At 41.0% G+C, this 27,029-nt stretch overlaps 3 protein-coding genes across 3 annotated transcripts; 2 read left to right on the forward strand and 1 right to left on the reverse strand.

Moving 5' to 3' along the window:
- Positions 1-14,013, reverse strand: LOC307032429 (alpha-2,8-sialyltransferase 8F-like). Its single transcript, XM_079670405.1, has 7 exons — positions 12,873-14,013; positions 5,262-5,336; positions 4,956-5,030; positions 4,314-4,458; positions 1,457-1,569; positions 1,260-1,352; positions 1-1,182 (listed from the first exon to the last, which is right to left on the reverse strand). The coding sequence occupies exons 1-7, from the start codon at positions 12,971-12,973 to the stop codon at positions 705-707; spliced, it is 1,080 nt and encodes a 359-aa protein (XP_079526531.1). The 5' UTR covers positions 12,974-14,013; the 3' UTR covers positions 1-704.
- LOC307032430 (uncharacterized protein) lies at positions 5,350-26,675 on the forward strand. Its single transcript, XM_079670406.1, has 6 exons — positions 5,350-5,881; positions 20,989-21,014; positions 21,123-21,238; positions 21,410-21,463; positions 21,614-25,559; positions 26,069-26,675. The coding sequence occupies exons 3-5, from the start codon at positions 21,125-21,127 to the stop codon at positions 21,884-21,886; spliced, it is 441 nt and encodes a 146-aa protein (XP_079526532.1). The 5' UTR covers positions 5,350-5,881; positions 20,989-21,014; positions 21,123-21,124; the 3' UTR covers positions 21,887-25,559; positions 26,069-26,675.
- LOC307032428 (uncharacterized protein) lies at positions 6,063-10,693 on the forward strand. The gene is made up of 3 exons (XM_079670404.1): positions 6,063-7,064; positions 8,031-9,283; positions 9,553-10,693. The coding sequence occupies exons 1-3, from the start codon at positions 6,720-6,722 to the stop codon at positions 9,953-9,955; spliced, it is 2,001 nt and encodes a 666-aa protein (XP_079526530.1). The 5' UTR covers positions 6,063-6,719; the 3' UTR covers positions 9,956-10,693.
- Positions 26,676-27,029: the final 354 nt, after the last annotated feature.

Here is a 27,029-nt window from a genome sequence, read left to right on the forward strand (position 1 = left end):
GATTGGTGATTGTGTTTATTTATTCCAAAGTCATAGCAACATATCATGAGCACAATAAGCATATAATGTAATAATAAGAATCAATATTGTAATATTATGTAAAAATAGACTCTACAGAACGCATTTGTGAATTATACTGAAAGGGCAAGATATGTGTACAGTAAACCCTCAAAAACATACAAAGTAGTTGATCTAAGTAGTACCCCAATCATAGCAAATACAAATAAGGCGGGAAACACAGTTCAAAGGCCCAAGTGATGGTCTTGCATCCAATCATCAAGAAAGTAACAGAAACTATAAACCCATATCAATATTAGCTGTTAATTATGCCCACTTCCAAAGCCACCACTGTGTATTTGTATCTAATTGGAAAGTTATATTTCCGATTACCATGTCCTTGCAATTTTGCTGGAAAAAGTAAAAGCTGATGGCCAAAATGACAATACTAATTATTAGTTATCAAAGTTGAGATCCTAATTAATATCAAATGTATTAATTGGTGTAAGTGACAATATATTATTTTGCACTTTCTGGTTTAGCCCTCTGCTCTGCGGGTCTAAGAGCTGATATTGGGGGAGAGTGAGTGGATTGGATTGAAAAGGTATACAGTAGTTTAGAGACAAATTTTGAGGTCAACCCTCAGTCCACCAGGAAATGTCCCAATTCTCCAGATGCCCAGTCTCCTCTATCTCTGGACCTGGGAACTAATTTGTACCCGGTCCACAGTTCCCCAGGTGAAGCCTCAGCACACCTTGACTGTGCAGCCGCAACAAGAGGTCAAACTCATCCGGCATGAAGTGGACAATCCACGTAGCTTTTTTATCATCAAAGTAGTGGTTTTTCAACGGATGGAGATCAATTGGATGAATACTGAAGGGCCAGAAACCGTACACATCCACGTTGGCACATAGTTCCAGCGCTATGTTAACCATCTGTAAGCCGGTGCTGAGTAGGCCTCTGGTTATGCCTCTGGAGCGCCAGAAGTCTCTCAGACTCCGGAAGTAATCAGGGTTGAAGAACACGGGCTGAATGGGACTTCCCGAGTCCCTAATGCTGTATACTGCCCTCAGGCACATTGCAGTGCTGCCTGGGTAGGAGAAGGGGGAAAGAACCATAATGGATTCGCCGTAGCTATGTAGCCTCACCACCAATGGAAGTCGTGACCCCATTAGACTTCCATGCCTGAAAATAAAAAGATGTCAAGCAACAACACCAAGGGAATACTCTATTGGTGCAGTGAGACTCGTTTATTTACTCACTCATTCAGCAAAATGCTTGGGTTGGCTGTCACAATGTCAGTCTTGGTGCCCACATGTTTCTCATATTCTTTTCCCAAAGAAGGTAGGTTGCACCTGAAAAGGCATAACAGACGCGTCATAAATTATTATTTGGAATTATTCTGTGGATTTATGTCGCAATCAGTCTTTCAGTCCTCTGATCTTGACATCTTTCTCACCTGATAACAAACTGAGCCGAATCGATCCTCTCTCCACAGCTGCTGTTTATCAGAATCCCTGAGTTCCCAACAACAGCACACGTGTCAAATATTTTCTTTGGAAATGGATTCTCCTGGAAATAAAACCAATGAAAACATGTATTACAGAACAATAACATGCATATGATTATATAATGTTTGTGAATGAGCAAGAGCCATGGGGATCTTTGTCTGGATCTTGTTTGCAAATCCCCTACAACAGTACCAACATGTGTCACATGTGTGAGTATTTATTTAATGTACAATTGAGTTGTTTGAGATGCGTTATTGATTTCTTACATTATTTTCTACAATTTAAAACGTAATTAAACAGCATATAATTCTTTAAAATATTGTATCTGAGATCAAAATTAAGACTTAGTTTGAAGCTGCGGTTTGAGCAAGGGCGCAGGTAGTAGGGGCGTTGGAGGTGTGCAAGGGGCCATTGGGTCCCCAACGTTACGCTCCTTGGCCTGATTTGGAGCCTGACAAGTTGTTGTCTCCACGGATCAGACAGTTGATATCAAAATGAATGCAAACCTTGTAGCCTGGTGTTGTCCTAGAAAGGGTACGGATAGGCCTGTCATGATAATAAATGTTGTTGGACGATACATTTTCCCGGAAATTATTGCGATAAACCATTTTAGACCACATAATGATAATATATAATAATAATCCAATTACATCGTTTTTTCTTGAACATTGCAAATGAAATGTGAAATAATATTTAAATATGTAAATTATATATAATAAATAAAACAAATTAATTAAACTCTAAAAAATGTATTAAATAAATCACACACAACCAAAACAATAAATGAAATAGACTCAGGCTGGAAAACAGAGCTCTCTTGTGGCCAAAACACGCAATTGCATTTGTGAAAATGCAGTAGTACATTTTTTCTTTTTTTAAATAAAGTAAATCGGGAAGGTGAGGGCTCTCCATCTCCAGCTGCCGTGTTTGCTCCCAGCTGGGAAAAACGGAATGGGGTGGTTGTGTTTCAGGTGCAGTTTAAGGTTGGTCCTATTGCTAGCTTTTGTTGCTACGTTTTTAAAACAAATGCGACATACCGGCTCATTCAAGTCCGTAGGTTCGCCTCGTTGATTTGACTTAAATCCAAAATATTCCCAGAGTGGCCGACAGCCCTAGCTCGCCTGGCCGGAACGCCCCGTCCACACAGCGGCGTTCTGCCATTCACTTTGAATGTGACGTCACGCTTCACCGAACTGCTACGCGTCGCTACAAAAGTCGCTACAAAAGTCGCTGCAAAAGTTGCTGCAAAAGTTGAGCAATGTTCAACTTCTGAAGCTTTGACGGAAGTGTCAGCCAATCAAATCATATGCCAGTACAAGCTCTAGCCAATCAAACCGCGTGCTTGTGTGTCCGGGGCGGGAGATTTATGTGATTGGTTGTTGGTCGAGATTCAGACACGCCCACCTGCAAGCTTCAACGCACGCCACTGTGTGGACGGGCCGGAAGAGTGGCCGGCAGACACAACGCTCCTGGCTAAAATGCTGGTCACATCCTTATGTAAACAAACAAGCATGTGAACAGCAATTTATCGAGGTCAGAAAAGTCATCAAGTTCATTTTTATTTATCGTACTTGAATTTCTTGAAACTCGAATTGCTTATCGCGACAGGCCTAGGCCGCATATTTATCAAAAGGCCGCATAATCCCCGCATTTTTCCACACAAAGTTGAGAAAAAAAAAAGTTAACTCGTCTTGACGTGACGTCATCAGCTCGCGGATCACAGAATGTAAACAACACTGTATAGAGTGAACGTGTGGAGCTCACACGATAGAGAAAACACCAAAATGAAAATATCTAATCCATCTCATTTACCGACGAACATTTCTACTAAAGACCGGGCAAAAAGTGGGGGGAAACTATTCTGCACCCCGTGCAACTGTGTGTTGGAGCATAAGAGAAAATCGACGGTGACGACCCGCTTTGATTCATTCAAACATTCGAAAATGCTTTCTGCTGCTGCGGACAAGAAAGCCAAACAACTCACGTTCACGAGGCATCAACCCCCAAAACCCTTTTGAGGGCTACAAGAAACGAGGTGAGTAGCCTACAAGATTGAAGCTGCAGATAACGAACGAGTAAATGAAAACAGAATGAGGCGGAGAAGTGTGTGTGTGTGTGTGTGTGTGTGTGTGTGTGTGTGTGTTTGTGTGTGTGCGTGCGTGCGATTAAAATAGCCTAATTGCTTTTACAATAAATAAACATTGAATGTGTTTAATTGAATAGTAAAGGGGTTTAACGTTAGTGGCAGGTTGTGTGTGAGAGAGAATAAATAAGACAGCCCAATATAAAAAAAAAAATCGATAATTTTTTCCCGCATATTTCGCAACTTCCCGCAGTTTCACCGCATAAAATCACATAAAACTCAGCATGTTTAATCGCATAATCAAGGATTTTAGCCCGCATAATCAAGGAATTTAGCCCGCGTTTTTCTGGAGGGTCTAAATAAGATTGCAAGGTGTTTTGGAGCATTCGTCAGATCAAGAGGTCCTCACTACAAATCTATGTATTTCGCCCCCCTATTTATTTTATTTATAACAAATCATAATTGTGTGTGTGTGTGTGTGTGTGTGTGTGTGTGTGTGTGTGTGTGTGTGTGTGTGTGTGTGTGTGTGTGTGTGTGTGTGTGTGTGTGTGTGTGTGTGTGTGTGTGTGTGTGTTTGTAAAAGGGTGGTCATTGTGGTTGTTTGTATCAAACAGTAACATGTAACTAAACACGTGATTTATAATCTCTGAGAAATTGAAGGAGCAAAAAAGACAACAGGCTGAAGATGCTGTGATACTATCCATGAATGAAAAACGACATACCTTTATGAAGGTGCTGAAAATATTTGCAGTCACCCTGAAGGTCTTCTGGCTTTGTCGAGCATACTCAACATTTGATCCCAGTGGAGTGTTGGCCTGGGTAATGATGGCCTTGTCAAATCCCTGGACCTGACTTCTCAGCTGAGAGCTGGGGTAACACAAAGACTTTGTTAAAAAAACATCCAAGTCAGGAGTTTTGTTGAACAGAAAGCTTTATAATTTGCCAAACACAGTAAGTGGCAATTTGTTCAGATTATATTATTATATGAAACATATTTTCTTTCTCATAAGGATTTTTATAACATAATCATCAAGGTGAGTTAATGTTATCTTCAGGCGAAGTCCCTCTGTTTTACTCTCTGACTCGTGCTATACATTTGTTAAGATTTTTGATTACATAAGAAAACCAATGGATTCAGTTGCAAGTTGTTGAATGATGTGGCACTCTTAGGCGTTGCTTCATTGATCGCTTCTAACTATTTTTAAAACCAACTCACTGAATAGTCCCAAACTGTGACAATGTTTAGCATTTATAATCTTCCCCTGAGAAACAGTACATCTTTGCTTGCATGGACTATTAATTGCAATTCGGGGCCAAAACCTTTTTGCCAACACTTTAAAGAAAATGTAACAAAATACAATTACCTGAGGTTTCTGTAATTATCTTCTTGCTTCTTCCAAGTTTTTGAGTAGCGTCCTCTTACGTCTTCAATGAGCTTCCTGACACACACACACACACACACACACACACACACACACACACACACACACACACACACACACACACACACACACACACACACACACACACACACACACACACACACACACACACACACACACACACACACACACACACACACACACACACACACACACACGAATTGTTCTGACTAAGAAATTGTCAGAAAGATCCCTTCAAGGAGAAGCATGGACAGTGTTTGCTCTCACCTGCATCCTTTGCAAAGGTCAGAGGGCCAAAGGGGGATTTCCTTGGGTGAAGGTGGTCCACTTGGTACAACATGGCTGTGCAGCAAACAAGAGAGAAACAGCACATTCATGTAAACATAGTGCACACCAAAAGGCAAATGAGCTCTATGATGACAGGTGTGGTTTATCTAAAACAACAATTAAAGAGCAACTTCCAGGTTAAAGACACCTGTGAATAAATGTGTAGGAAAATGAATACACTAGATTTTCAAAAAAATATACAGAAATATACACTACAGTGACATCTGGCGTCGTTTTTGTAAGAAATGTTCACTTCCGCATAAAAAAGCCTCGGCACGTGACCTCCCGCGTGTGAAGTAACATGGGGGACACAAGGGGGAGAGCGGCCGGTGTAACGTATTAATAAACATGGATCCTAATGCTAGTTTCGACACAGAAGAGACAGAAGAAGTTGAACATGAATATTCGAATACATATGACGGACCACAACCTTATAATTATGAGCCTGCTAGGCGTCCAAGAGACCAGGAGCAGCCAAGGATTAGAAGAAATAACGGCCATCGGAGAGAAATTGAGCTGTGGTGTGAGGAGAACCAGTGGAGAACTGGGCAGCTATCTTGGTGAGTGACCGGCGTTAGCTACAGAATGTTAGCTAACGTCACATCACAACATTGTGAAGTTAGCTATCATATATCAGGCTATAACTAACGTAGCATTGATAATATAGTAACGTTACTGGCAGGACTGTTGATGCTGATCCATAACAGAAACTAATGCGCAAGTATCAGCCGTATCTCGCGTTACCTAATGCAACTCCACACTACGGTGCTGTGTACCGGAGGAGAGACGCGAGATACGGCTGATACTTGACGATCTTGCGGAGAAAGGTTGTGGAGCCTCCGTTGATATGCCGTTGTAAATGGCTTGATGGAAAGCAGGTGTGTAGTCGGGGAGGGTGCACAGCTGATTGCAGCAGGTGAGTGGAGGTTGAGCCGGGAGCCAGGAGTGACAGCCACCACGCTCACACAAACAACACAGACAGCGGGAAACAAACAAACACAAAGGAGACGGCTGGAGCAGTACAGCCACCACAGCGTTACCTAGGGTTGCCAACTGTCCCGTAAAATACGGGATTGTCCCGTTTTTGGAAACGTAAGTACCTGTCCCGTAATGAACTGATACGGGACGCACCTTGTCCCGTATTTTGGGGTGGTGGAAGAATGACCGCTCGTTATGGTGATTCTCAGTCATTCGCTCTCTTGAGGACTGCGTGCGCACCTCTCAGAGCCACACACACACAAGCAGGGGGGGCTATCTTGAGCTGTGGGAGCAGCAGCATGCACGCTCAGCTCATTGGTCAATACTCATAGTCATGCAGCAGAGGAGCCAATCACTATAACGTATCGTATCTTAGCAACCGTTTCACCTCCATGCTGCTCGTCCTGCCCAACATGGAAGATGCTGCCGACGACAAGCACAAACAAAACTACCTCCTCAGAGTCCGAAAGTGATGCAAAAAACAACTTTTCTCCTCCTCCTCCGCCGAAGAAAAAGACGAAAAGAAAGAGTTACTACAGAACTGAGTGGGAAAAAGAATACGTGTGGCTAGAAAGCGTAAGGGACGATGTGCACAAGGCAAATTGTACTGTCTGCCGCCGACAATTTTCAGTTAGTCACGGAGGACTAACTGACGTTAAACAACATGCTGCAGGTGAAAACCACATGAAAACAGAGAAGCAAAGGAGAAGCCAGGGAGCCTTGACACAGTTCCTCGTTCGTCCAGCAACTCCAGAGGCTAACTTGGTATGTCAAATAAGGATGTTAATTTTGTATATGAATTTAAATTAAACCTACATTTACAAACATTTTGTTTGGTCAATTTCATACTGCTAAATGTTCAATGTAATTAAGTACCCCAACACTGATACACTGTGATATTTTTTAAACAATATATGATCAACTTAATCATATAATGATGCAAGTAGATGTAATGACTAATATTTATTCATAATCAGAGGTGGTAGAGTAGCCAAAAGTGTACTCAAGTAAGAGTATTGTTGTTTTAAAACAATATTACTCAAGTAAAAGTAAGAAGTATTTTTCATTAAAACTACTATTCACCTCCGGAGACCCAGAAATTAATTGTGTCCACTATAGAGGACACCAAGGGAAAGGAAGGACTGAAGGATGGAGGGAGGAGTGAAGGGAGGTCAGAAGGAGCTAGGGAAAGAAGGAAGGAAGGAGGAAAGATTGAAGGAAGGAAATAAGCAAGTAAGGTAGGAAGGAAGGAGTGGAAGATGGAAAGAAGTAAGGAGGGAAAGAAGGAAAGAGGGGGAAGGATGGAAGTAAAGAAGGAATGAATGAAGTACAGATTTAAGAAAGGAAAGAACCAAGGAGGGAGGGAAGGAATATATATATATATATATATATATATATATATATATATATATATATTGTATTCAAGAGGTGGGTAGAGCAGCCAACCGTATTCTTATTTTAGAACAATATTACTTAAGTAAAAGTAAAAAGTATTTTTCATTAAAACTACTCTTCAAAGTACAATTTATCCAAAAAGCTACTCAAGTAAATGTAACTCATTACTACCCACCTCTGTTCATAATAAAAAATAATGCATACTATATACAACCTATACACACTCAAACAGCTAGTATATACATGTGTAATACATATCAGGTAGTATTTGATATTATATATAATATTATATTACAATGATTATATGTATAGTGATATTTTCTTTTTCTTTTACAGGTAACTGCTGCTGAGGTAGCCCATGTTTATCACACGGTCAAACATAATTTGAGCTATAACTCATCTGATTGTGCATTCAAATTGACCCTGCAAACACTAAGTGACTCCTCAATCGCAAAAAAGATGTCGTGTGGGAAGACAAAAGCTGAGGCAGTGGTCACTGATGTCCTGGCACCAAAGGCAGTTGAAGAGGTACTCAGCCATTTGAAGAGTGAAGTGAAGCCGCTCCAGTTTTCTCTACAAACTGATGCCTCAAATAGAGGCAATCGTAAGATGTTTCCCTTGGCTGTGCAGTTTTTCACTCCAGAGAAGGGCATTGTTAAAAGGCTGATCGACTTTGTTGAAAATGCAGATGAGTCTGCTGCAGGGATAGCCAGTTCAATCCAAAGTTCTCTGGACAAAATGGGTCTAACTTTGGATCATGTGTCTGCATTCAGTGCAGACAATGCAAATGTCAATTATGGCATCCATAACTCTGTCTTCACAAAATTGAAGGAGTCCAACAGCGAGATCCTCCGTGGCAACTACCATGCACATGTGGTCCATAACACCGTGAAACATGCCTTGGATAAGCTGTCAATTGATGTGGAAAATATTGTCCTGAAGGTGTACGGTCACTTTTCCATCTCTGCCAAAAGGAGAGAGACCCTGAAGGAGTTCTGTGAGTTTCTGGATGTAGAGTTCCATGACATTCTGCGCCATGTGGTGACCAGATGGCTGTCACTCAACCCTGCAATCAGCCGCTTGTTGGAGAACTGGACTGCGCTGAAGTCATATTTCATCAGCCTCGGTGATGAATGTCCAAGGCGGCTGCGAGAGTTGCTGAGGTTGCCTGAAGATGCAGCTGGGGTTGAAGAGGAGGCTGATCTTGCAGAGGTGTATCTCCTCTTCTGCAACAATGTCCTGATGCTTTTTGAAGAGTCGGTCAAAAAACTGGAGAGGGATGCCACCACATCTGCTGACCTATATGCCATCATGGACTCTTTTCTGAGAAAACTAATCAAGAGAAGAGATGATCAGTTCTATGGCTACCTCACCAAACAAAAGCTTCGGCGTCTCATTCCATCTGAAGCTAACCTTGCCAGGGAAGAGTTTACAGCCTTCTTAAACACTGCCATCACTTATCTGCAGAAGTGGTTCACATTCTCTCAGGAAAACTGGCTCTTTTACCTGCAGCCACTCTGTCTGACATCTGGGAACATCTCATATGAAGACATGGAAAAGATCATTGAGAAGCTACACCTAGTTGCCAGGTATGTAACTCACACACTGTACCACTTTGTACTTATTCCCTTTATACTGGCATATTATGCACACCACTTTTGTCTTGTATTAATAAAAAACAAAATTATACATAAATACTTCTCATCATACAAATCATGTCTTATTTAAATGCAAACAAATGCACGGGGCTTTTATGTGTTGTTTTTAATATAACATTTTATCAAATGAATTCAACAAGTGTCTCAGTAGTTTTTAATAATGCTACTGAACTGAATTCCAGTTTCATCTCTATTCGCAGGCTCAACCTCTCCATGGATGAGCTCTTTGATGAGTGTGTTACGGCAAACAGCCTTCTCGATCACCTCACAAAGTCAAAGGATGATTGGGAGCTGAAGGGAACAGCTGAGAGGTGGGTAGCAGTTCTCAGGGGCCGGGCAGCTGACCTTCCAAACATTCTGGCTGTGGTGTCCTTTGTCCTCAGCATCCCTTCCTCTACTGGGTACGTGGAGAGGGTCTTTTCTTTGATGAAAAATAAATGGTCAGATGTGCGGAACAGATGCTCTGTTGAACTAATTAAGAGTGAGCTGATTGTCACTCTCAATTATGAAGAGTCTTGCTCAGAGTTTTACACTGCATCTCTGGTGGATAGACAACTCCTTGCTGCTGCAAAAGGCCAACAAAAATACAAGTGGAAGAAATAGGGTTGTGTGACATCGTCTCTGGTTGTTCCATAGGCAGTTTTGGGGTTTGCCAATAGTATTTTTTTTCTGCTTTAATGCGCACACACACACACACACACACACACACACACACACACACACACACACACACACACACACACACACACACACACACACACACACACACACACACACACACACACACACACACACACACACACACACACACACACACACACACACACAGGTGGTGTGTTTTTCTTTAGTTTACGATTTTGCACTAATCTACTTTTTTCTTTCAAAGAGGCCAAATATGTTTGCACTACATCTCAAACACACTGTTTTTTGTTCAGAAGGTGTATATTTATGTTTTTTATTCAGAAGGTGTGTTTTGCACTAATCTATTTTTTCTTTCAAAGAGGCCAAATATGTTTGCACTACATCTCAAACACACAGTTTTTTGTTCAGAAGGTTTATATTTATGTGTTTTGTTCAGAAGGTGTATATTTATGTTTTTGTTCAGAAGGTGTGTTTTGCACTGATTTATTTAGTTATTTAAAGACAACTGTTTTGCACATTTGAAAAAATAAATGATTGAACGATAATCTGTTTCTCATGTCTCATGTCTATAACCTAACTATAACCTCACACTTTGGGTGTTTGACACAAAATTTAGACTGGAATTGAGGGGTTTAACCCAAAAATGGGGGGTTTTGCCGCGCTGCCAAGATGTGTCCCTTATTTGAAACTCTGGGAGTTGGCAACCCTAGCGTTACCTAATGCAACTCCACACAATGTCTTACGGTGCCGTGTACCGGAGGGGAGATAGAGAGAGCAGCGAAGGGGGGGGGAGAGAGAGAGATGTGATACGGTTTCCTGATAAAGCTGTGGAGAGTATGTGCTGCAGGGAGGTGGATGCACAACGCACCTAGGAACGAACGCTAGCTCCGGTCCTTTTTACTGTGGACTCGATGTCCTGACAGGCTGGTATTTGTGCAACCTGCACAAACACAATACTGCACCATGATTATAAATGGTGAAATACAATATAAAACTACCGAAAAATACCAGCTCACTAAAACACAACCGCTCTACTCAACGAAACTACTAACTATACCCGCGGTCAGAGAGCGGAGATGTGTCCCCTGCGTGATGTAATATGACGCGTTTGACGTATGACCTTAAAAAAAAGCAGTTTTTAAGAGCAGAGCTCAAAATTGCTCCTTTCCCTCTGAATTCCTGCCCTTATGTCTCGTAAAACATATCAAATCCTACATTCACTTTTTTTAATTGTAATTTTCAAGCAAGTTTAAGCATAAATGTAGAAAAAATAAAAACCTGCAAGATGCTCTTTAAACAAAAGTCCACCAATACTGTAATGCAAAACACAAATCGTCGTTTCACACATCTGTGAATCACATCTTTGCAATAAAAGGACGCTAAAATAAGAGAACTACCTTGCTTGATGCCAATGTATCTAAGAGATGCCACTGGGAGTCTTGCCTCACTGAATTGCAGATTTCAGCTGCCTTTGTCTTGAGTTAAGGGGCCTTTGAACACATCTTTAGGGAAGACCTTTTACAATTATTTTTAAGAGGGGAATCAGATCTCAAAATGTGCCAATGTTTACAAATACATATTTACCAAACTCTCAAAACATACCTAGCACCTAGGAACTTTGTTGATAAGGAAATCTTTCTGTGTTCACAGTTCTTTGTATAGACCCTAATTTTTCATTGGAAGTACTTCAGCTTAAAGCATGTGGCAGATAAGCCTTTGAACATACCAGATGTTTATCACTGCCAAGATGATCAACTATCCAAAGAGGTCTGATAAGCCAAGCTGAACATGTTGAATAAGTGTCAGAGCCCGTTGAAGTCATTGATAATGGCAGTTTATTTTATACAAATTAGTTGGCAAGCAGAGAGACACAAGTGAGGTAAGCCATCAGACAACACACAGAAGGCTGTCATTGTTTATCTTTGTCTCACCTGGGCTCTGTATACTGGAAAGCAACAGGAATTATTTGTAAGAAACATGATAATTGTTCCTGTTTTTCAAAGACATTTTTCAGAATTCTAATATGTTTTAACTAATTGTTCTGTATGTGATTTTAATACATTTCTGTGAGATTCTATTTCTATTATAAAAAGTGTTTCTGAAATAAATTAGATACCTCACCTTTAACAACTAAAACAAATGATGCCTTGTGAGAAACATATCCTCCTACCTGGAGGGAGGGGGGGGGGGGGGGGGGGGAACCTTTCCTTGGTAAGGCAAGGCAAGGCAAGTTTATTTATATAGCACTTTTCAACACAAGGCAATTCAAAGTGCTTTACAAAAAATGAAAGACATTAAGATGGAGTAAATTATAAACATGTTCAATAAGAACACTTAAAAACTAAAACAAATGATGCCTTGTGAGAAACATTTCCTCATACCTGTCACATCCTGGCCCTGGCTGATCGCCTCACTCCCTCACCTGTGTATTTTCGCTCCCTGTTAATCACCTGCCTGGCCTCAATGAGCCTCAGATGTCCCTAATGATTACTCCTCACCTGTGTATTTAGTCTGTGCTGTTTCCTTGGTCAGTGCCAGTTCGTCTTGTCTGTATAGCAGAGAGTGCTCCATGTTTCTCTCCTGACGTAAGCTATTGTTCTAGCTGCTTAGCATTTGTACCAACCTAGTTGGTTGTTTTTGTTGTTGTTTCTTTAGTAGTTTTCCGCCAACTTAGTTGGTCGTTTTTCGTTACTTCCAGTCAGTACATTTTTTGATCATTGCCTGATTTATTTTTACCTTTTGGATTAAACGCTTGACTAAAGACCTTTTTGCCTGGTTGTGCTCTTGACTCCTATTTTTTGCTCGTGCTCGTACTTGTGTCTGATAATATCTGGGTAAGCAAAACACCTGTTCCACATTGGGTTACTGACACGCTTACCTGTTGTCCACAATGATCCAGAGGGCAGTGATCATCAGGCTCCCCAAACAGAGGAAAATGAGCATCAAAGAGACGGATAACTTCTCATGGTGTTGCTTCATCCTGATCTCTTTCTGCAAACTCACTCGTCCCCTCCTGTCCACACACACCTTGTATCTAGATATCAAACTTTGGATTCTCTGCTCTCTCCTCAGTTTGTAGCCTATATTCTGCCTCTTTGTCAAGACAAGTCCTCTGTCTTCTTTGCACTTCGTCTTTCCCCTGGTCCTGTTTGCGTCGGTGTCAGATGGTTCTAAGAGCTGATGTGCTTGTTCTTCTACTTTATTGTCTATTTGATCCACCCATTTTTTACATATCCCTCCCTCATTTCTTTGAACACACACTGTAAAAAAAACAGTCAAAGTACTGGCAGCAGCGGCTGCCAAATAAAAACCCTTAAATTAAAGTAAAATACTTTAACTCAAATAAAGTAAATAAGCCATTAATTTCCGGGAATTGTCCTTAAAGATTTTACAGGAAAACACGGTAATTTTACAGATTTATCTGCTCTTTTTACAGTCAATAACCTTTAATAAAAGTACAGCACTAACACTTCTACGGGCAAAAAACCCGACAGCAGCGGCTGCCAAACAAAAAACATAAAATTAAAGTAAAAATACTTTAACTGAAATAAAGTGCAAAAGCAATTAGTATACAGAAATTGTCCTTAAAGATTTTAGAGGAAACTTTCCTATCTTTTCAAAATCCATTGTCTTAAAATGTTACATTCAAATACCTTAAATAAAATTCTGATGAGAAAAACAATTTTTTACATATTTTTTTATTAGATTTGTATGATCAAACACTAAAATAAATACAGAACCTAAAGTTCTACAGCTAGAATACTGTTATTTTCCAATCAAACAGGTTCAATAAAATGACATCCCAAAATGTTCTGTAGGAAGCAATTACTCTGAAAACTTAAAATATAAAATTATTTGTAGAATTATAGTACAACTAATGAATACAGCATTTCATATTTAAACATCATCCTTATAAACAGTAGAAACAAAAAGTAAGTTGAATTTTTTTAAAGTACTTTGAAACATTCTCAACTGAAAATAACAGAAATTACAAAATGGCAACATATGTTCACATTGTCAATTTGAAGGAGCAGTGTGCAGGATTTAGTACGTCTAACAATGGTAGGTTCCAACCAATGGATAACTTGTTCACTCACCCTCCTATCCCAAGTTTGTAGGAGAATGTATGTTGGCTGCAAAGAACCTGAAGCCCAATCATGTTTCCTCTGTCCATTCTGCGCTACTGTAGACGTGGCAGTGCAACCTAGAGGACAAAAAGATCAGAATCAGAAACTGGTTTATTGCCAGGTAGGTTCACACGTACGAGGAAGTTGACTAGGTGCCGTGGTGCATACATACATTATTTGTATTATTTACCATCCTGTGATCTCCATTATGTAATGCATAGAGTCCAGTGGCGGCCGGCCCATAGGGGCGCTAGGGGCGCCGCCCCACTTCTTCCCACATTACAAATTAAAATAAACAAATATATATATATTTTTAAATATATATATTTTTAAATATATTTTTTAAATTTTAATTTTTAATGAACAAGGTAAATATTATATAATTGGTATCAGTAAAATGTATAATCTACAATAAAATCTTGTTTAAAATGGTGTTACGATGTCTAAAGTTACTGATAAGTCATATGTTTCCTGCCTGGCCTTGCCCGTGTATCATTACCCTCTCTCGTCTGGGCGCTAAGAGAGGAGTCCTCAACCAGTGCAGCAGCAGCCACTAGCAGCTGACTGTTGCTATCTGTAAGCTATGGCTCCGAAACATAATTTCAGCCAATCAGCGTCGTCAAATCTGATAATCACCGGGCGCCAATGTCAGCGCCCGGTGCAGGGTTATGGCTAGAAAGGATCCGTCTTTTGTAAAACTCTCGCGAGAGTTTGCGAGTCACGTGGCTGAATGTTTACGTTTGACAGGCAGCCTTTCAGTTACGATCGTTAACATCAGTGGGCCACAGCAAATTATGGTGAGAAGCTAAACTATCTATTAATTATGTCAATTACAGGGAGTGTGATTGTAACTGTGTGTGTGACTAGCTGGATGCAAAGAGGTAAACACTGTCTTGTGTTTCCCATGCTTGCTCTTCAAACAGCCGGGGACAGATACTATGTGCCCGTGCTAAATAAACACACACACACACACACACACACACACACACACACACACACACACACACACACACACACACACACACACACACACACACATTATTGTAGTTGAGTTTTGACAGCATCCATCAAACTAGATGTTTTGCCTTAATGGTCTGTTTTCTAATATTTCTGTGTTTCTGAACCACGTCTGTGTCTGCATATAATGTTCGTATTTAGTTTCCTCAGGGTTCCCGCGGGATCTTAAAAAGAATCTACTTACAAATTAATATGGGGAAGTGTCAGTTCAACCGTATTTGGTTGGAAAACATCTAATTTTGTGCTTGGTTGAAACCAGTGGAGGGGAACGTGTTTGAAGCCCACCGCACCATTTGCAAATAAATAAGCGTTTGTTTTTCTAGTGCAGCGTTAGCTAGTGGAGCGTTAGCTAGTGCAGCAGCTCCCGCAACAACACCGGGGGACCTCCGGGCGACGTTTGGGTCTACGTCAACCATAAAAGCGGAGGTGCTGTAGACGCTAGATACCGTAGCTAAACACCAATCATACAACAGCAACGATGAAATAGTGTAGCAAATTTAATTTAAGGGGTAATTTCTCAAAATGTTCCCCGTGTGGTTTATTCACCATTACAATAGCCCCACCTAAAATAATTTCCACCAGCCGCCACTGATAGAGTCTGCGTTGTGGCTGAGGTAAAGTGTCAGTGGGGGTGGGCCTTGTTGAGGTGGCGAGAGGTTTTGTTCCTGATGGAGAGAGGTTTTGGTCCTGATGGAGAGAGGTTCTGGTCCTGATGGAGAGAGGTTCTGGTCCTGAAGGAGAGAGGTTCTGGTCCTGAAGGAGAGAGGTTCTGGTCCTGATGGAGAGAGGTTTTGTTCCTGATGGAGAGAGGTTCTGGTCCTGATGGAGAGAGGTTCTGGTCCTGATGGAGAGAGGTTTTGGTCCTGATGGAGAGAGGTTCTGGTCCTGATGGAGAGAGGTTTTGGTCCTGATGGAGAGAGGTTCTGGTCCTGATGGAGAGAGGTTTCGGTCCTGATGGAGAGAGGTTCTGGTCCTGAAGGAGAGAGGTTCTAGTCCTGATGGAGAGAGGTTTTGTTCCTGATGGAGAGAGGTTCTGGTCCTGATGGAGAGAGGTTCTGGTCCTGATGGAGAGAGGTTTTGGTCCTGATGGAGAGAGGTTCTGGTCCTGATAGAGAGAGGTTCTGGTCCTGATGGAGAGAGGTTTTGGTCCTGATGGAGAGAGGTTCTGGTCCTGATGGAGAGAGGTTCTGGTCCTGATGGAGAGAGGTTCTGGTCCTGATGGAGAGAGGTTTTGGTCCTGATGGAGAGAGTTTCTGGTCCTGATGGAGAGAGGTTTTGTTCCTGATGGAGAGAGGTTCTGGTCCTGATGGAGAGAGGTTCTGGTCCTGATGGAGAGAGTTTTTGGTCCTGATGGAGAAAGGTTCTGGTCCTGATGGAGAGAGGTTCTGGTCCTGATGGAGAGAGGTTTTGGTCCTGATGGAGATAGGTTTTGGTCCTGATGGAGAGAGGTTTTGGTCCTGATGGAGAGAGGTTCTGGTCCTGATGGAGATAGGTATCTTGGCAAGAGAAAAAAGCCAAAATCTGCCTAGTGTCAGTAAATAAGTGTTAAAATCACAAACTTGCGTTTTAGAGTGGGGGGGAAAAAAAGGGGATGAGTATGTCTGGCTCTCGGAGGGATGGTGTGTTAAGAGTCACAGTCTTAAAGAAAATCTGTTCAGAAAAAGTACTTAACTTTCTACCAGTTGTAAAGTTGTCATACATAAAACTCTATCCAAAAAGTAAGAGAAAGACAACGAGATAAAAAATGTAAATCGGCCTAGTGTCAGTAAAAAGTGTTAAATCACAAACTTGCCTTTAAAGGCCCTGACACACCAAGCAGTCACCAGAAAACTCGCCGATGCCGACGCCGACTGTTGCGTCGGCGTGTTCTCCTGCGTCTTGGCCATGTGTCGCACTAGAACACACCGCGAAGACTTCAGCCGAGTACGTACGAACTGCGCATGCGTGAGTGGCAATACCTCTCCTTACCAGCAGGCGGCGGTAGTGTGTATTCGTCATTAAAAACAGGCAACAACCGGAAGGCAGAGAAGAAGAACAGACTACGTGATATAAACAAACAACAAATAGCGTGTGCTTTCCATTTTCACTCTCGTCCATCGAAAACATGTTTCGTGCGGTACTGGAGCTATCAGCCATTGGAGTGTTGCTTGTGGAAGACATTCTCAAGCAACCGTTTCGCTTCTCATGCACTGATTCGCTAGCTGAACAGCCAATCAGAGTGATTTCTTTGTCCGACTGCCTGTGGCCGACGCACGCACGTCTGTCGGCCATGAAAGGCTAAATAAGGCGTGTCACGGCCGACGGTGGGGGAAACACCAAATTGAGTTTGGGCGACATGGCACGCTTCGTCGTCCGACTAACGAAAACGGCCGATTTCGGCCTGGTGTGTCCGGGCCTTTAGAGTCGCATTCTTAAATAACATTTATTTAGACAAAGTATTTCATTTTTTTCTAGTTTTAACTTTTTGCATACATAAACATGTATCTTACAGTTCCTTTGTGAGAGAATCTTCCTTACAATTAATAACGTAATTAAACAATAAAAAAAGACATGATCAAGGGGGTATTAAGATCTTTAAACTATTATTACCCTCTTCAAAGAGACTTCCTTGTACTTAATAAAGTAATTAAAAAATTAGTTCACAAGCCATACAACTTAAGAGAACATCCAGTTCACAAGCCATACAATTTCAAAAAGAACATCCTTGGTTAACAACAACTTCATAGGGGCTTTTAAAGTTGTGTGAAGTAATTAAACATTAAAAATACAAGATCAGGGGGTCATTAAGATCTTTTAAATTATTATTACCCCTCTTCATAAAAGAGACTTCCTTATAGTTAATAAAGTAATTACACATTAGTTCACAAGCCATACAACTTTAAAAAAAAAAGAACATCTTTAGTTAACACAAATCATATTAAAAAACTAATCTATTTAGAGAGGACAATAAAAGTTTTAGGTGACTTAGTGAGTGAAAATTAATGGCTTTTTATTTAGTTTGAGCATATTTCTTTTTAAAACTAACTAACCTAACCTGGACTCTTTGGTCACGATAGGCCTCACATCAGAAATGTGGTCATCCATATATTGAAACAAACAACCCTGCATACCAACAGTCAGAATTACTATGGCATGGATTTACCAGTCTAACAATAATCAATTGGAGCTATTTATCGATTTGTAATATTTAAACTTTTATTTATAAACATTTTTTTATTGTAAATGTATCATCATTTAAGTAAAATAGAGAAATTATTTGTGCTTTTGTATTGAAGGAAGCTTTGAACATAGACTGACTTGGGTTGGGTAACTAAGCAATTTATTTAAGACGGTTGGAGGATAGGCGTGCCAGAAAGGGCATTGGGTTTTTTTTGTATCAGAGAGTGCCACAGGGAAAGAGAGGTGCGGGCTCTAAACTTGAGCTATCCCAGTGAGCTCAAATACACTTTTGATGCACTGCAGAAAACGTTCAAGGCGATTGAACCAAAGAAAATGACACACAGAGTTTACAGTCTGAGTGTCAAGCTTTAAGTATTGATACGTGAAAGGCTTTTGAATACAGCATGTTTTTTGTTCTAAAGCTTGTATTCAAATACTCAGTTAGTAGCCTGCTTTCTGTGTAATGATTGATGATCTGCTGTCATGGAAGGATCACATTGAATATCTGTGCAAAAGGACAAAACAAAGAATTTATTTTCTCCGCCGTATTATCTATCAACAGGAATGTCAATGAAATGGCGTTGAAGTGGTTGTGACCTTTTTTTGGGAGGCGAAACAGTCTCTTTAAGGAAGCTGTCACAATCCTAGTTTTTCTGTCACGATCTTAGTTGTCTGTCTTGTCATGATTTTATGTTGAAATTCTGTTCTCCCTGTGTCTGGTCTTCTTTCCTGTGTTTTCCCTCATGTGTCTGATTGTCTGATTGTGTTCACCTGTCGCCCTTGTGTTTCTGCCTCCCCTGCCCAGCTGTGTCTTGTCCTGTGATTACCCTTCTTTGTATTTAGTCTAGTCTTCCCCTGTGCTCCCCTGTACTTCCTTAGAACAGACAGCAGGCTGTGTCTTCGACCATTGGTTTGTAATTAACATGTATGCAAGTTTCAACCGTCTGGCCAACACTTCCTGTAATGTAAATTCACCTTGCTGAGAACCTTCCCCTTCCCTTGCTCTCTAGTGTATAAAGTGTTTGTATGATGTCAGATCTTGTACGAACCTTTTGGTGCAAGACTCTGTCCTTTCAGCTGAAATAGATTAACGCTTTTAAATGCTTTGATTTTTATTGACTTTATCAAATAACAAAACTTTGCTTCAAACTTCTATTATTTGTTCATTTCTTGTAAAACAGGTTGTTTTATATTTGTGTGGAATTTCCTCCACAATATTTACCGAATCAACAAACCTTAACTTTATTAACCTTCGCAAGTTCACATGTAGCATCTAATACCCAAGATCCCCCATGATTTAGCTATAAACCATAATCTGGTTGCAGGACAGAGTCGTGACCCTGACGCTGCGTGACCCAGCACCCCAGGGTGCGGGTTTTATAGTCTATGGCAGTGGTCGGCAACCTTTTTGATATGAAGTGCCATTTAAAAAAAAAAATCAGATGAGTGTGCCGACGTTCGTTAACTGTCAACGGGGCGGGGGGGGGGGAGCCTCACTGCGGGGAAGCTGTGGACCACCTCTGTCGCCTGCCAGCACAACTTATGATGGATACCGTTCATCAAAAAAACTATTTAATAATAAGGGCGGTGCCGGCCCGAGCCCGGTCGTCAACGGCCCGCTGGCGATCGGCTCGGTTCGCTGACGACCGGACGCTGGTCGTCAACGGCCCGCTGGCGATCGGCTCGGTTCGCTGACGACCGGACGCTGGTCTGCCGGCGCAAAAGGCTGGTAGACCAGCATGGTGTTGCTGGTGAAGCTGGTATACCAGCATGATGTTGCTGGTGAAGCTATACCAGCATGGCGTTGCTGGTGAAGCCGGTATACCAGCATGATGTTGCTGGTGAAGCTGGTATACCAGCATGATGTTGCATGGTGTTGCTGGTGAAGCTGGCATACCAGCATGGTGTTGCTGGTGAAGCTGGTATACCAGCATGATGTTGCTGGTGAAGCTGGTATACTAGCATGATGTTGCATGGTAGGGTTGAACAATTCAGGGAATTTTTGAAGATGGAAACTTTCCATGGGAACTAACGGGAATTTATGGGAATAAACTAGGCATTTTGAAAATTGAAGGTTGGCTCTTCATAGGGAACTTAAATATAGTTGGGGAAAGTATATTTTAGCATAATCTTGACTCAAACAAACAGATGCCATTCAAGTACACTTGAATATCCATGCCATAGCACACTGCTTACTGCATGGCTATTGAGACCACACAAAGGTTCGCAACAGGCTCACAGATGTGAGAGTGCAAAAACGGGTTGGCATTCGGGCAAACCTAAGGCTCTTTGAGCCTGACACAGAGCCATCCTCAACAAGGCTGGACAGTGACACTGAAGAGGAAGACTCAGAGTTGGATGTTGATGAGGCCCAGGAAGAGCCCGTAGACTGAAAGGGTTTAGCAAAAATGCAGAGGATTGCTTGAAGGAAGATTTTCATGTTTAATGGGACTTTTTGGAGGGAGAAGGGCTCTTTTCATTTAACATTTGGAATGGGACTTTGTGGGGGGTTACATTTTTTGGAGGGAGAAGGGTTCTTTTAATTTAACATTTTGAATGGGACTTGTGATTTTTTTATGAGTGGGGTTGGGGTGGATGAGTAATATTTAACTCAACATTCCAGTTTTCGTTCTTCAATGAAACAAATAATTGTTCAATTAAATAATTAAAACTTTTTCTGTTCTAATGCAGATGCTCTCCTTTCACTCACATCGCAGGTGAGATCAGAAACCTTTACTCACTATTAGATCAAAAATATATAGACCTCTAAATATTTGAACATTTGAACAAGTCCCCATTGACTCGAATAATTTGAATCACAACAGCGATGGCAGCAGCAGTTTCATCCAGAATCAGAGGGGCAGCGGGGGGGCTGTTCTTCCTCTTCACTCTGCTGTGTCCGGTTTGCACCGCAGCTTCATTGATGGATGAGAACAACCTGGTAAATAAATAGTGACTTAACTTCACATTGTTATTGGAAACAAATCCACATTTTCTTTCAGTTGCTCTCAAAACATTTAGTAATTCTGCCGGCTCATGCACCAAAGTGCGGCTGCTTTTATGTTCCCAAATACAACTGGTCATTTTCATGATGGACTTCTTTTTTTTATAGAAAACTCTCAAGGAAAAACTTCAGGAATTAGAACAAGACCTGGAGATATTGAAGGTGAGTCCATGGGTAACATCATTTCTTTGGAGTATCTGACAGGCTGAGGGAAGTCGGCCTTGTTCAGAAGGGACTTTATGCACTACAGTGGACACAACACAACAAATAGATTCACTGCCATCTCATGAAGTCTGTTTTTTCCCACATCAGGCACACAGGGACACCGATTTAGAGATCTTTAATGGATTTATGAGCCTCCTTGACCCAACAATGGTCATCATGAGGAAAGTAGCAGAAGGATCACCTAAATACGCATTAGTGGAGGACTACGAAAAGAGCACTAAGGACTTCAAGGAGAAAGTGAAGTCTCTTATAGATGGGGATAATGAGGGGCTAGATGCAAAGATTTTGAAATTCGATCAGGATCTGAGAGCAAACAAAAAATTAGCCAAAGCCCTGGAGGAGTACCATGCTGAATTGTAACCTCCATGTCAATCAGTGCCTCCATGATACTGCATATATTGTATCTGGGAGGGTTCTATTTCTTACTCTGCTGCTTCATCTTTACATTACAATGCACTGGCTTAGAAATGATGAATTTCTGTAATTGAATAGGTTATCGATAATAGGTGCATTGACCTGCAACTGTAAATGAATAAATGTACTGTTCAAATGTGCTATATTCTAAGTTGTTGCTCAAAATAATAAAAACAATGATTGCATAACATGTCTTTGTACATTGTTTCTTTCCTGACTAGGAGTTATTTCTTGTATTTTCCAGTGAAGTCAAAAGGTGTGCTGTGAGAGAGGTCACTGCCAACAGGTTTAACACTTATTTTATCAAATACCGCCCCCTGGTGGTCACAGTAGTATGCAAACCTAAAAAGGGTGTGTCGGGTGGAAAAGGGAATAACCTGTCCTGCATTAAATATCAGGTCCAGATTTATGATTCAGGTGTTTTCTGTAGCATTGGTTAAATATATATTATGTGAGCCTCTAAAACCCCAAAGCACAGAGCTATTGACAAAGGGAAAATTATGTGAAAGAAAAAATCAGAGATACTCAGTACATAAGTTATAGTAGTATTGATTGTAAATGGTGTTTAGTATTGTAGTAAGATCATTGCACACTTAAATTGCACATCCAGTTTGTTTCTATATAACTCATAATATATGATTTAAATTCAATGGGTCTAACTCTGCTGTAAAAGGAATACTTTGTGGATAGGCTGGTCCTCGGCCACCTTCGGCCCCTTGTGAGACTGTCTTATTTTACCTGCCCTTTACTTAAAAATAGATCAATCAATTGTATATATATATAACATTATTTATCATTATCATGAAAACCCTCCAATAGCCACTGTTTCCAAGGGTAGTGAGAGCATGAGATGCCTTATAGAGGAATCTCTGGCAACCTCTTTGCTGTGTTATGTCATATGTCAATAAACTCAAAGGGAAATAAAGCATAATAGAAGAAATAAAGAGACCATTGCTAACGTGTCCATCTACAGCAGGGGTGTCAAACTCAAATACGCAGTGGGCCAAAATAAATAAATGGGTACTAGTCGAGGGCCGGACTGGTTCAATGTTTATTGCAAAACTTATTGAAATGAACTTATTGCAAATATTAAACCTGGAACTAACAAAACTTAAATTATTGCCTATAAAAACAACATTAAATAATCAGTTGCATTCATTTCTTATGGCTCTATCTGCAGAGTCATTTCTTATGATTACATTTTTCCATAGGCCAACAACAGCTTCAAAAAAACTATTTCCCTCAAAGAAAAAACCAAACATGGCCTGTTGTCGTGAGAGAAAAAAGTGCAGAAGGAAACATCCATGTAAAGTCAGTGTGCTGCTCTGTGATGCTAGTTCAGATACTTGGCATCTCATCTTGGGTGCAAGTTCATCAATGTTTGGGCTCAGGTGTGCTGAGGTGTGTTTATGGTTGTGAAAGAAAGCAGATATCAAGTTCCAGAAGTTAAGGAAACAAAGGGACCAAAGGAATCTTGGTTATCAACACAATTCTCTCTCAAAAGCAAATGTCCCAAGAAGCTGTTAAAACAACACGATAGAAGGATTATGGCGGTAAGCCTATGGCTACTCCTCACATTTTTTTAAAGCAGGTGAAAGGTATTGTGTCATGCATTGGATTGCATAATATTCCCGTCAATATTTGTATCTGTTTTGCCTCTGCTACTGTTAATGGTGTGTGTCACGGGTCTGACTGTAAGGTAGCTTCTAACTTATTATTAAGTGTTTATTTAATATATGTGGCTAGCTATAGCTACTTGCTAACGGTTTAGCTTACCCCCGCGATTCAAAGTAACGTCAACGTAGCTGTAATTTATGCTTTGCTTACATGTTCGCATAACTTGGAAGTTTACTGACATTTACATACCTTGTTTACCTGGCTCAAGTGGTGGCTCTGGGGTTGCTGTGTGAGCCACCACTTGAGAATTGTCGTATTTTTTAAGAAAATGTTTTCTTATGTCCATCTTCAAAAACTCTGAGTCCGACTGACAGTTTATTTTAAACATTGTCACAGCTCACAGGATAGCTACCTGTTGGCCAATAAGACAGATGTTTATTTCCATTCAACTCTCTGGTTGGTCTGGTGTCTTGCCTCTGTTGCATTCACTGAACACGGGAAATTACAATCCTGCCGTCCTCTCTTGTGTCATGATGAGGTTCAGGTAAAGCATGGTGGATGTATTATATTATTGACTCAATAATATAATACATGACTTTGAGAGTAGGAAATCTAGGCATATAAACACAATTAATCAAACATACTTATCGCGGCAACGGTGTACTGAGATTTTTTTAAAATATTTTGCTAGGGGGCCCCTTAGTGGCTGCGGGGCCCTAAGCGGCCGCTTATGTCGCTTAATGGGTCGGGCCGGTTCTGCTGTCAACTTCTAAAAACAAAAACGTCTTTTAAAACTACAATTCCCAGTAGAGACGTGCCATAGAACATGTAAAGGCCCTGACACCCCAGGCCGATTTTGGCCGTTTTCATTAGTCGGAAGACGAAGCGTGTCGTGTCGCCCAAACTCAATTTGGTGTGTCCCACACCGTCGGCCGTGACACGCCTTATTTGGACTGCCTGACCCGATGCATGGCCGATTCAACATGTTAGGTTTTGAAAAATAGAGACAGTGTAAAAGAACCAAAGCTCGACAGGTGACCTTTGGTTTTTTTGTGGGGAGGAGACGTTAGCTAGAGCCGTTAGCTAGAGCCGTTAGCTAGAGCCGTTAGCTAGAGCCGTTAGCTCGTTTAGCTTCCAGGAAGACGAACGAGAAGAGCCCGTCTGCGGTCATGGCTGCCCTCGGTAACTCCGGAGCTATTTCCAGTACCATGGTGGTCTTGGCTCCGAAGACTAAAACGAAAAAGAAACATTTGACATGTTTTTTTGACATTCAACATGTTGAATCGGCCATCCATCGGGTCAGGCAGTCGGACCAAACAATCACTCTGATTGGCTGTTCAGCTAGCGAATCAGTGCATGAGAAGCGAAACGGAAGTGAGGGACGTAAACAAACGATTTAAGAAGGCACACACAGACTGCTATTCATTTTCATCTCATCATGGCGATCTGGAATGAAGCAAACGAAGACCTGCTCATCACCTTGATCCAGGAGAGGCCAGCTCTGTATGACATCACAGAAAAAAGGTATTCGAACCGAGTAGTGAAAACCGGACTCTGGCGAGAGATTGAAACGGAACTTGGTTTCTCGGGTAAGATTATCTTTTTCATCAATTGAGCTCTTTAGCAGATACTGTTGGCTTTGTATTGTTTGCCAGCGTACAGTGACGTTAAGGTGAAATGTAATTTGTTATTTCAAACTTGTGTTTTGTTGTTATGTTGTTGCTATCTGTTGCTAGCTGTGCAGTTTGGCACTGCATATAGATATGTATTGGACATGCTAACTAGCCACAATGCTTACATCGTTTATTTGTGTGCTTCAGAGAAAGAGCTGAGGAAGAAGTGGGATTCGATGCGAACCCAGTACACTCGGTACAGGAAACTTGCCCCTTCGGGTAGTTGTGGAGCACCAAGGACTGGCAGACAGCAGTGGATCCTGGCCAGGTTGCAGTTTTTAGAGCCATACACAAGAAGGAAGGAGAGTACTTTGAACCTCACTATCACGGTAACTATTTTATTTGTTGAGTAAAAATAAGTGTTTCTTGCTTCTTTCATTTACAAAAACATTATTTTCATTCATTTGGTGGTTACAATGGTAAATATAACAATAACAGAATAATATATATATTATTGTATTATAATGATTGATGTGCTCATCACCTTAATGTTGCAGCTGGTAAAGGAGGAGCTAATTTAAATTGCATGATATACTGTTGGGTAGCTTATGAAATTCACCATTGGATCAATAGCGCTTTTATCTTAACCTATAATAATACATGATAAAATATGTCTTGATTATATTATGTAGTGTTCTGAATCTTCTAGAAGTATGTCTTTAGCATCTGAATAGAGCATCACAATGTGTCTACAATGTACCTCTCACACTTGACCACACCCCAAACTAATGGCACACACCTTTCAGGGTATTGTTTTATTATGAATGCTTAGTAAACAGTTTTAAGAAGCCATGGTAATACATCCAACTAACTGTGAATTTATTTTAAACATTTTAAGGAACGTCCGGTGGCTGCAGAATCCCCCCCCCGGTGGCACCAGCAGTGAAACCTCGACCAGCACCACTGAGGAGTCCTTCCACTTCGATGCTGAGCCCTGCACTCCCCTGGCAGAATCCACCATCTGCACCACACTGGCACCGCTCGGAGAGAGGCCAAGCACACTCAGCACTCGAAGGCCTCCGGCGAAGCGCAGGATGATGCAGGATTCGCAGGCGTCAAAAACATTGCTGGAGGACATCAAAATAAGACTGAACAGTTGGCCCCGAGTGGACTTGATGATGAAATCACGGCCCAATCCAAAGTGTTTGAGCACAGGCTGCGGCTGTTGCCACCACATCAGATGCGACGCTTCCTGAATGTTGTTCAAAATAGCTTCTTCGATTGCTTAGAGGAAAATGAAACCTCAAGTAATTTCACTTGTCTCTAGACATTTCACCTGCCCTGTATCTTTGTACATAAAGTTCACTCATTTTTAAAGATGTGGCTAAAAAGAAATTCAGACAGTTGTGGCAATACAAACGTTGTATTGCATAGTATTTGTATTGTATTTGTATTGAATGTTTACTTTTTGTATTATTGTTTATTTGGATAATAAACCACTTTTTTACCGATACTGCAAAATGCAAAACTTTATTTCGTACCTTCATACATTCAATTTAGCAAGAAGTGGCCATTATTCAGATGGGTGTTTCTGTAGGATAGGCAATGCTAAACTTTATTTCGTACCTTCATACTACAGCCATTAGATAACACAACATAGAATGATTTATTTCTGCTTCAGAGAGCTGAAGTGGAGGAGCTGATTTAAATTACATTATATGAAATTCACCATGGGATCAATAACATTTAATCTTAACCTATAATAATACATGATAAAATATGTCTTGATTATATTTTGAAGTATTCTGAATCTTCAAAGTTCACTGAACTTTTCAAATAAATGTAGCGCGGTATAAAGT

This window comes from Notothenia rossii, assembly GCF_949606895.1.
Source record: "Notothenia rossii genome assembly, chromosome: 3".
In the NCBI taxonomy this organism is placed as follows: Eukaryota; Metazoa; Chordata; class Actinopteri; order Perciformes; family Nototheniidae; genus Notothenia; species Notothenia rossii.